Source organism: Limulus polyphemus, unplaced genomic scaffold (assembly GCF_000517525.1).
Source record: "Limulus polyphemus unplaced genomic scaffold, Limulus_polyphemus-2.1.2 Scaffold2056, whole genome shotgun sequence".
In the NCBI taxonomy this organism is placed as follows: domain Eukaryota; kingdom Metazoa; phylum Arthropoda; class Merostomata; order Xiphosura; family Limulidae; genus Limulus; species Limulus polyphemus.
In genome coordinates, this window is record NW_013667666.1 from 102,205 (window position 1) to 113,870 (window position 11,666).

The following is an 11,666-nucleotide window of genomic DNA, read 5'->3' on the forward strand; positions in this document are numbered from 1 at the left end:
AAATGAACAACTCTATATTGTACTACAAACAAACAAACACATAATAATAATAACTTCAGATCACGGTAAATTATGTACTTAGAGCGAAACTAAAACTAACCTGTTCATGACTGTAGTTAATTAAATGTATATATATATATAAGTTACGTAAGAACATTCATCTGTATTGGTATTAAGCGTAGGAGCGTGTTATCCGTATTACATTTGCCATACGTAAATTCTAACTTTGTATATGTGAATCACGTTTGTTTGTTTTTCGAGCACAGTTTTATTCAAATCCGGTTTTCGTTTTTATGTCTATTTCATTAGTTCCACGTTTTGCATGTACAGACTTATTTCTGACTGATTTTTTTTAAACCTTGCGTGGGTAACTAATGTTTTGTGTTTCAACCTTTATTTGTTCTTTGTTTCAGATAAAGTGGTAAACAATCGCCTGGTTTTCTCGTAGGTTTCCTTCTCGACACACACAAATGTCCACGTGCATGGGAACGCGACTGAAGTTTGAAAGTGAACCATAGTTCTCTTTTACGTCGGAACGGGATAGCCCGGATGAGAGAGAGAGGAGGGGGGGAAGCTGGAATGCAGCTTGCACAGCAAGAACTGGTACTGGATTTCGCATCTACGTGTTCTGCGCCCCACAGACAACTGTCAGTACAGAAAGAGGATTCGGTCGTGTACAGTCGGCTTTGCTTCCTTCCAAACCTCACCCTCGTACACTGCCTACCAAATAGGGTAGCCAAAATAGCGCAGCTGAAACTTTAGTAAAGTTAGGTGTGTTAGAAAGTTTCAACTAATCCGTTGTTTTGTTGAATTTAGACAAACCGAGCACACTAATCTGCCGACTACTTTCGTAAGTTTGATCCGCGCGAAGCAATGGGGAAGTGTCTATCGTGTTTGTCTTCCTTTCGAGCGGTTTTTCGGCCAAATCAGGAGAGTGCTATCCCTCTCACCCCTTCTCGAAAGCCTAAACCCCCGGGTTCGGACGTTACAGAGCTCCCGAAACCCCCAACTGAGGTGAAACGTGAGTACAAATGAGCCTCTGTTTCTTGTGTAAATATTCAATATAATGCTTAACTTAGGTTCTCCATGTTTTACTTTGTTGTTTTTACTTAATATGCTAAGCACCCATGATTTGTAATGGTAATAATAAATTACCTCTCTGTTTGTAAGAGCAAATGTTTTTTGTTTTTTTATTATTTGATGAAACCCCATCAACTTAGCGAGTTTCTTGTGATTTATTTTATCCTTCACGATTTATTAGTATTATTGTGATTTGTCTTATTTTATCCTTAATGATTTATTAGTATTATTGTGATTTGTCTTATTTTATCCTTCACGTTTTAGTATTATTATTATTGTGATTTGTCTTATTTTATCCTTCACGTTTTAGTATTATTATTGTGATTTATCTTATTTTATCCTTCACGTTTTAGTATTATTATTGTGATTTATCTTATTTTATCCTTCACGTTTTAGTATTATTATTGTGATTTATCTTATTTTATCCTTCACGTTTTAGTATTATTATTGTGATTTATCTTATTTTATCCTTCACGTTTTAGTATTATTATTGTATTTATCTTATTTTATCCTTCACGATTTATTATTATTATACAAATATATCGTTTTGGCAGACTTTTATGGGTAACATAATATGACAAATCCAATTATGTATCACCCATAAAACTGAATGGAAATTAAGATGATTCCCGCCTTTCCCTTCACGCTGCTAGTATTACTATCACTTGTACGGTTAGTTTCGGTCTGGAAGTACTAACACGAAGTGTCAACTTAATGTAACAAAATTTATGTTTTATATGTTACAGACAACAACACGAAAATACGTAATAGGCTCATAAAGTAATGTACTGGTCAAGACTGAGTGGAGATAATGTTTCTTAAGTCTTACTAAATTTCAACTGACAAGTAAACTTAAAAAGCATAGCTGGGGTGACATGTAAAACAAATAACGTGTGTAAAAACAGCGACATCTATGGCTTGAAGCAACACATAGCTTCTACTAGTCCAGAAGCACATTGTAAATCATAAAATCTATTCCGGAAAGCCTGAACCCAGTAGAGAGTGTTTAAAAAAAAACAACAACCATCATTCCTCAAACAGCATGTCAAGCCTATGAGGTCTACTGGTAATATCATATGTTCTGGACAGTGTTCTCAGACTATCGAAAGATCCGTTCACTGTCATACATTGTGTATTCACATCATTATTCTCGTACTTTTGGCAGAGAGAAGAAGAAGACAAACGCCAGTGGTAGTTATCGATAATGTCCAAAGTGATTTAATGATGTGATATTGAAACACCTTGTTCCATGTCCATGAACGAAACGTTAGATTCTCAATACGCCGAAACTTTGTTCTCTTAGAACAAATATTTCATAAGTAAAAACACACAATATATCTAAATACACACTTATATATACATATATATATCACAACAAGATAAGTTAACTATCCTATAATTACAAAATCTATATGTCGAACGGAAGTATCTGTGTTACACAATTACTTGCCCCTTTTTTATGACTACTACCGAGAATGATCGTATGTATTCTTCAATATGATTGTGCAAATATTTATTTCAACCTAATATAAACTGTAGATAATTTCGGAGAATACAATGTTTCATCATACTTCTAATCACTTCTGAGGGTTAACATTTAACTTAGATTCCGCAAACATTTTTACGTTTCCAACGGGCCTGTTTTTATCATAAATATTTCAGGCCCATCGGATTCCTATGGTATTAAGCGGAAAGGCTTCAGCACACTTCAAGATATAATTAATAATGCACAACAATTCTGCACATACATCGTAAAAAACGTTTTTCAAGAGGTTCAGTCCGATTAGGTTTAATACTGGTTGTTCTTTGTTGGTGGTTTTTTTTTCATGTAGCCTTTGTACGTGTTTCGGAAGCGAGTGAGTTTGCCCCTGTTTTTGTCACGTGATTGGTTCAATATAACGGTATTATTTAATCTCAATCAATCCTTTCTGTAACAACAGATTGAACACGTAGATCAAGTCTGATTTTAGAATTACTTCTGGTCACACGAGTGGTGGAATTTGTATCTAACGTTTCGAAGTTCGTGTTTTAGTCTGAACATAACGTAGGTGGATTACAGAATTCTCGAAGCGTTGCGTTGGCGCCTTTGTGTTATATTTGTCGATGTTGTGGAAGTTGAGTAAGAGAGGACCAGTAACACGTTTTCCTGAACCTCCCACGCTAGTTATGCCAGCTGAATCATCTTTACTCAGCCCTCAAGAAATACTCCTTCATTCAGATCATACAGAGTATGTTTAAATTGGGTGGGCTTCTCTCATTAATCTACAATTGTGGTCCCCCTTACCAACCCTGCACGAGGATTACACCGAGCCACAATCATTGAAACTGACAACACTTCGGCGTGACTGCAAATAATTTCGTTTACGTCAAGCACACTAAACACCAGTTCTAGAGAGGGTAATAAATGAAAAGATAATTCAGATCATACAGAGTATGTTTAAAGTTGGGTGGGCTTCTCTTATTAATCTACAATTGTGGTCCCCCTTACCAACCCTGCACGAGGATTACACCGAGCCACAATCATTGAAACTGACAACACTTCGGCGTGACTGCAAAGAATTTCGTTTACGTCAAGCACACTAAACACCAGTTCTAGTTAGGGTAATATATGTAAATTTGGCTTAAGTGTCTTGATTATCTGCGACAAAAATGTCTGAACAGAAGGACAGACATGAGCAGAAAAATACGCAAGAGTAGAAATAGTTAATTACTGGTCGAACTACGTTTGTAGGTATTGGTCGTGGCAAGGATGTAATGTAATTGAAGTTGTTATTACACGCGACTCGAGTCTCAGATGCTGAGTGTATGAAGTATCAATGCGATTGTATCAGTAAAATAACTTCTGCTTACGTTTCTGAGATGTGAGGTTATATGAACGTCTCTTTTAGGCAACTTTGAAAACAACTACCGTTTTAAAGTTATACTCGAACCCTGTACTTTCTGAAACACCTGAAAAGTACTTACTCTAATGTGTGTGTGTGTTGTTTTTTTTACTATAGTATGTTTATTTATTCACTCGCACATCGAATTTAATCTAAACTCATCTCAGAAGTAGAAAGTCCAAATTATGAGGACAAACCTTCTTATGTACACCAACAAAGAAAAAGTGTGTAGATATTGTGGAATGCCATTTTAACCATACAACAGAGAGTTAAGAGCCACAGCGTCGAAGGGAAGGGGGGGGGAGCAGTTCATTACCGACATCCTGTGCACTTGAATGCTCAGAGACTAGGCAATACAACTCAATTTACTGAATTATACAGAAGCTTGTCTAGCTGCAGTTAAAGACAGCTGCAAACAACAAACATAGCTATACTTTAACAAGCTGTTTGGTGTGACGTAAAAAAACAAAAACTATTTAATCACCTGAAATGACCAAATAATACAAGTATTTCGTACAAAAAAAAAGGGGGTGTTCATCTAGCCTAAGGCATATCGGTAGATTACTCGAATGTCAATTACATTCCGACTATGTTATTTTTTTATCTGGCTGTTGTTGTTGGAAAGGAGTCCGTGTTACATAACCAGTTATGAAGTATGTTGACAATGTTTCTGAATCTAAAAATAAGAAAGATTTAAAGTTTTCATTCTGATATAAATGATGGTATTACATTCCATTATAGTAGAGGACATTGCCAATTGGGGGGGGGGGGGGGGTATGAAACTAAGTAGGCTTCTCTCTCTCTCTCTACAAGTAGCACATGAAATGGTCTTTATTCGTGTCTAAAATTATGTTGTTTTTTGACAAAAGAAAAGCTTTAACATTCTGAAAATTGTGAAGGGAAAAGGAAAATAAAAGCCTGGATTTTAAACATTTTAATATTGGCACATTTCTCTGAAAATGAAATGTGAAAAGTTAACGACAATATTACAATAAATTTCATTCAGAATATTCAAAGGAAAGTTCAGACTATTTGAACCTCGCCCGTAAATTTAATATAATCCACAGGCTACGTGTATTAAATGGAAATCCATAAGGTATAAATGAACTCAAGTTCGTGACGATCTGTGTCATTTGTAATAAGTAATTTATTATGATTTTTTTTCACAGTAAATATTCAACCATCTACCTATATTGTAATATTTTACGAAACTAATTTTCGGTGTGTGTGTGTGTGGCATAATTAGTCGAATTTCGGAAAGTATTGAAATAATGTCAAATCTTTCAACCTCTGTTAGTACTTACAGCACAAACAATTTAGATTTATATCGTTGATATTCAATAATAATTTATCAACCTTCGACTAAACACTCAATCTATTTAACGCTGACCCTTGTCTCTTAATTGGGATAGAACACAGATAGACCATTGTCTAGCTGTTTTTAACAACAAATTAAACATTGTTAAACAGCTGAGATAATTCAAAAATTTACTCAGAGACGACAATATTTTGAGAGAATGAAGCTACACCTGTGCCAAATTTTGAAACTGAACTGAAAGTGCGAAACGTGTTTGGTAATACCACGTCTCGAACCCGAGATCTTTGGGATCCCCAATCCAGTACGCTAGCCACTCGGCCTACATGTATAGAAGTACATCTTAAACAATTTGTTAATAAAGTAACACCCCCCCCCCCCCCCAGGTGTTCACTGCTTAAATTAGAACAACGTGGGGTTAGAAAGTTTTTGTCTTAAAACTTTCTAAACAGGTAATACAAAACATATCGACCTTCCAAATTTTTGTTTTCTATAATATTTTTTTTTAAATCATAAGTACTACTAGTCGGTAACAACGACATTTTTAAGTTTAATTTTATCATTATTATTTGTTACTTACTGGTGTACAAGAGAGTTAATCAATTAATTGGTGCCAAAGGGCGTGACAAAAGACATCTACTTAGTGAGACTGTGTAATTTTCAACCCCGTTATCATGAGGTATCGCCACTTCATACCCGAGGCTTAAGAACTGCACTATCAGGTTACATTTCAGTGTCTTAAAAAACACTGTGGGAGTTCACTAGTTTGACAGACAGTTAGTACAGTTGTTAAAATACATTCGTAGTTGAAAAATCAACATACTTAGATAAGTAGTTTAAACCAGGATCTATGGTTCACAATATTCCACTTCCTGGACTTCCCGTAGGGAAAGTACACTTCAGCCAAAGGTCAAAGTTAATTTAGATTCAGCCAAATAGAAGTATTTACAAAACTACATTGCTACTTACACCGAAGAATAATCTTAGCTTCAAATCTATAACCCCGCCCCCTCCCCAGCATGAATTTGTAAGTGTTAACAAACAAACAAACAAACAAAAAAAGTAAAGGTTGTAAAAAATATTTAAGTTAAGTGTGTATTTGCCACAAGCATTTGGCATTAATTTGCTGAAGAAATGTTTCGTGGAAACATTGACAATGCTTTAAACTGTTTGTTTCGGATGTTTTCGCAAAAGCCATTTGAACAAATCTCGCAAATTTTTAGTTGATAGACTAGGGGGAGGACAGCTAGTCAACAACAACAACACACCGTGATAGACTAGGTGGGAGGACAGCTAGTCAACAACAACAACAACACATCGTGATAGACTAGGGGGAGGACAGCTAGTCAACAACAACACACCGTCAAGTCTTAGGCTACTCTTAATCTGATAGAATAGTGGAATTTTACTGTCACTTCTATAACCAAAGAGTTGGCGGTAGGTGTCTTACTAGCTGCCTTCTTTATAATGTATCATGTGGGATGGTTATGCGCAGATAGCTCTCTGTACAGCTTTTCGTGAAAAACAAACCAAAAAAAAAAAACAATTGAAACAAACGTATACAATATATTAAAGGTTTAAATGAGAGATACTAATTTGTTCGGGTTAGACGTTTTGAAAATATTTTTGAGTCTTGCATAATTTTAGTTGTGTTTAAAATGCTTAAGGACGTATCTGAGGTCCCTTCCCAACAAAATGCAGAAGTTTGACGTTCCCTAACAGAGGACTTGTTTTTTACTGTTCTTTTTTTAGATGTAAAAGCTTTCGAGCATCTACATTATTTATTAAGAATAATGAGCACCACAATTATATATATATATATATATTTATTTATTTATTTATTTTTTGTGTGTGGTGTTCCTTCACCACCTATTTATTTTAAACCATAAGGCTCAAAATTCTATGTCTGCTTTTGTGTCAAAATACGTTTGAACAACTTTGTTTTTTGAATGTCATGCGAAACTATTCGAGGGCTCGTCGTCCCCAATTTAGCAATGATAGACAAAAGGAAAGACAACTACTCAACACCACCCGCCGTCAACTCTTGAGCTACTCCAATCGAATAGTGGGATTGATCGTCACATTATAACGTACCCACAGCTGAAAAGGCGAGCATGTTCGGTGACGCGGGGATTCGAACCCGCGCTACTCAAATCGCGAATCCGATGAAAGAAAACACTCGTAACAAAACATTGCAAGAACAAAACTGAAACCTAAACAAATGTTGATAGACGGGATTCGTACTAGCGATCCGTAGATTGGGAGTCGAGCGCCCCAACCACCAGGCCATGACAGGCCCTTTGTATCCGGAAAAAAATAAATTTCGGAAAATATAGACGAGACATTTAAAACATTTTTATAGATGAATATATATAATTTGTTCATAGTAAGATACTTTTCTTCACTATTTATATATATGTCATCTATTCAGCTGTGTCATCATTTTCACTGATAACAACACAGTGAGGACGTTATTATGTAACAATCTTCTAAAATTTAGGTTTATTTTTTGATTTAGGATAAGGATATTACAAATATTCACTGAATGCAAACGGAACAGTTTAAGGTTTACCCTTCCGTGTCCTGTCTCTACACAATACCCACAGGATCATAATAATATTAGATCTTTTGTGTTGAGAAACGACAATTTGTGATCAAACGGATCAATTATATTCCAAGTGCGTTTGAAAGTTATGATGGCAATTTAAATTATTTTTCCAAGAATCAAACTGAACCCGTTTTTTTGTGTGTGTGTTGTTTTCAAGTACATAAATCTGTATAAAGAACCTCTTTGTTTACTCAATACAAAAACACTTTTATGTGGAAAAACAACCAGCTTTGTTAAAAAGTCAGACTAGATACAGTAGATGGAGTTACAATGTTTTATAGTTACGAGTATTTTTTAAAATTTTATTTGACCGGGTATTGATCGATAGATTAGCGTGTTAGATTGAGTCTAGGGGTTTTTGATTCGCGTCTCGTTGCTGTAAAAATACGCTCCGCACATTGGTGGGACGTTGTTTCTATTCGTTTTCTTTCTCTCTCTCCTGCAATGGTAGTTGATTCGCAATTTGCGGGTCGCGGGTTCAAATCCTGTCACCGAGCATGCTCGCCCCCTTTTAGCCGTGGGGGTGTTATAATGCGATCATCAATCCTACTATTCGTTAGTATAACAGTAGCCCAAGAGTTGGCGGGTGAGTGGTGATGACTAGCTAGCTGCCTTCCCTCTAGTCTATCACTGCTAAATTAGGGACGGCTAGCGCAGATAGCCCTCGTGTTGTTTTGCGCGAAATTCCACATTTCCACAAAAATTTTTGATTGATGAGTTGGATAAAATACGTATCAGTGTGCTTGATATCGTAAGGGCCAATGAACATCGTCCAGTAGCTTCATATGGAAATAAACTTCATGTGCTGGTGAGAATGGCGGACAGCGTATTGTTACCTTACTGTAGCAGTTTTTGAAATACCGTATACAGTGTTCGAACTTTTATGAATAAAATATGTGCTTATCAATGTGCCTCTGGTTAAATCTAGCCGCTTTAGAGTATAAGTATTTTAAGATATAATCATTTCTGATGCGTAGGTGTTCTCTATGATTATCCTGTTCAAAAATTGAACATCTAGGCTTATCAAAACCCAACATTCTGGTTATATTTTGCATGTTTTCTAAGCTTACCTGAGGACATTTTGAATTAAATATACCTACCAGAAATGATCAAGTTGGCCACAACCAACTATTCTAATCACGAAGATATTCAAATCTGATGACGAGGAACCCACTTTTTAGAAAATAAAAGTCTGGAGACAGCTTGAATGGGTAGTGAAGCAACAAGATTATGTCATCGTGTTTTGTAAACTAACCTGAATAAGAAAAAAGTACCAGAAATGACCAAGTTGGCCACAACCAACTATTCTAATCAAGAAGATATTAAAATTTGATGAAGAGGAACCCACTTTTTAGAAAATAAAAGTCTGGAGACAGCTTGAATGGGTAGTGAAGCAACAAGATTATGTCATCGTGTTTTGTAAACTAACCTGAATAAGAAAAACCTACTAGAAATGATCAAGTTAACCACACACCAACTGTTCTAACGAAGAAAATATTAACTTTGTGAACTCTCTAATTAAACAAGTATTTTTCATTCTTAAATAATTCAATAAAAATACTTGAAAAACTACTTATAGTACCATCAGGTCTGAATACCAGACTTGTTCCCCTGGGACTGTTTTTGTCCAATTTATTTTATAGAAGAAAAAAACGCACTTTTTGATGGGCGAGAAAAGCCTCGTATAGTGTAAAATATCAATTGATATTTATATCGTGTAATAGTTATGACGACATGAATATCAGTATCCAACATATGCAATCAGCAGAAACAACATTTGTAAAGCTTCTCAAGAACAGCGATAATGGACCACCACATGTGCTACAATTTATCCAGAAAGCAATGCAGCATACACACGTAGAAGATCATATTGCAAGCCGTTGGAATATATTCTGTGCAGTTATTTCTTCAGTAATATTTCAAGTATGCATTTTGTCAGAAATGTGTGTATGGCTGGGAGATAAATTTAGAAAACTGTATATATGGTTACTTCCTTTTTTTTTTATTCCTTCCCTTTTTCTGTCAAAAGTAAGCCTGTTTGATAGGTAAAAGGTGTTTATTCAGCATTTGTCGCCCCGCTTCCACGTTATATTTAGTTCTATTCTGTACTGTTACTTAGAGACAGAGTTGTCGAAGTGTATTAAGTTTAGTTTGGAAAGAAAACTTTCAGGATGGCAGCTAGCAATAAAGAGAAAACATCCACACCCTAGTGTTAGCTTTTCGTTTTGGCCCTCTATTAACTTCATCAGCAATCTTTTTTCTTTTCTTCTTTTTGCTTGTACAGTGATAGTTAAATGAAAATCGTTTGCTTGTTTTGGCTGATGTTATTGATTGTATCTGTGAAATATGAAAACCAGGTTTAACTCAAAGTAAAGCTGATAGAGAATACTATTTCCATTCCAAATAAACGAAATCTCCAACTACATTTTTTTTTATGTGTGTCTGTTAGGAAAACGTGAAGTTTTTGGGCCTATAGTACTTACTATAATGGGTAATATTAGTAATCAATACGCCTAAGATTTATGATAAAAAAAAGTGCAGGTTTTTCTCACATTCCTCCTGATTTGTCTTTAGTGTTTTTTGTATAAGGATATGCACTTAAGCCTAACATTCTTTGTTGAAATTTCGAAAAGTGAATACCACTAGGTTCCCAAATGTCAGAATTGAATTTTATCACGTTTGAATGCGTAAAAGACTTTGTAAGCATATTTATTATTATTAATCTTGAAATAATAATTATAAAAACTTTAAAACAAATAAGAAAATATAAATGGATTCTTCATTTAATAAGGTTTAATCTCGTCCGGTTAAAACAAATGAACAAGGAAGAGATTTTGACCAATGAGCAGAAAACGGAACCTCCAGTCAAGTGATTACTTGTAAATTGCTTCACGTGCATAGATATTCAAGAATCCTACTAAAGTGAGACACGTGGTTTTGTGTTACATTGTAAGAAGGGCTTACAGAAAGTGTAATTATTTACTCGTGTGGTTCCTTGTCTCGTACTTACTGCAGTTGTGCTGGTCCTGGGTATTTTTAATTTTAAAGTAGTAAGCGAAGGGTTTGTGTTTTGTCAAGTGAAGCAATACTCTTGACGTAGGCGCAGTCTTTAAACAACCAATCATGCACCCAGGAATTTGGGGCGAAGAATGTACATTTGCGAATGTTGATACACTGTCTCGTACCAACTTAGAACGAGGGTGTAAAACGTGCGCATTCGAATACGTAGGGCTTAATTCGAAATTCATTTCATCTGATTAAGATAGGGGCTTGACATCTGGCTTCTGAGTTTCAATTCCGCTTTCTGCGCATTTATACATTCAGTTTTATCTGTAATATTAATTCATGAGGTGGCAACGATCGCGGTACTCGTAATGATTTGTTTGTTTGTTTTGAAGTTAAGCACAAAGCTACACAATGGGCTATCTGTACTCTGTCCATCACGGGTATCGAAACCCAGTTTCTAGTGTTGTAAGTCCGCAGACATACCACTATGCCACAAGTCCATTTAAGAAACAGATTGTCCGAAGATGTCTGAAATAAGATCATGTACTCTAATCAAGGATACTATTCTATGTCAGAACTACTAACATGTATATATTGATAAATCTATTAAACATGGTACAAATATACAAAGAAATAAATTTACCAGAGAAATAGTAAAGTATATGAACATTTGTTTGTCACTACAATTTTTAACATGTATATATTGATAAATCTATTAAACATGGTACAAATATACAAAGAAATAAATTTACCAGAGAAATAGTAAAGTATATGA

General features: G+C 35.2%; 1 protein-coding gene across 1 annotated transcript in view; it reads left to right on the top strand.

Annotated features, from left to right (window-relative positions):
• Positions 1-611: 611 nt before the first annotated feature.
• The window catches only part of LOC106465802 (annulin-like), a 51,882-nt gene continuing 40,827 nt past the window's right edge, over positions 612-11,666 (top strand). Inside the window, exon 1 of the mRNA XM_022393747.1 lies at positions 612-1,021. Coding sequence (XP_022249455.1) covers positions 874-1,021 — 148 coding nt within the window. The 5' untranslated portion in view covers positions 612-873. The remainder of the gene's footprint in view (positions 1,022-11,666) is intronic.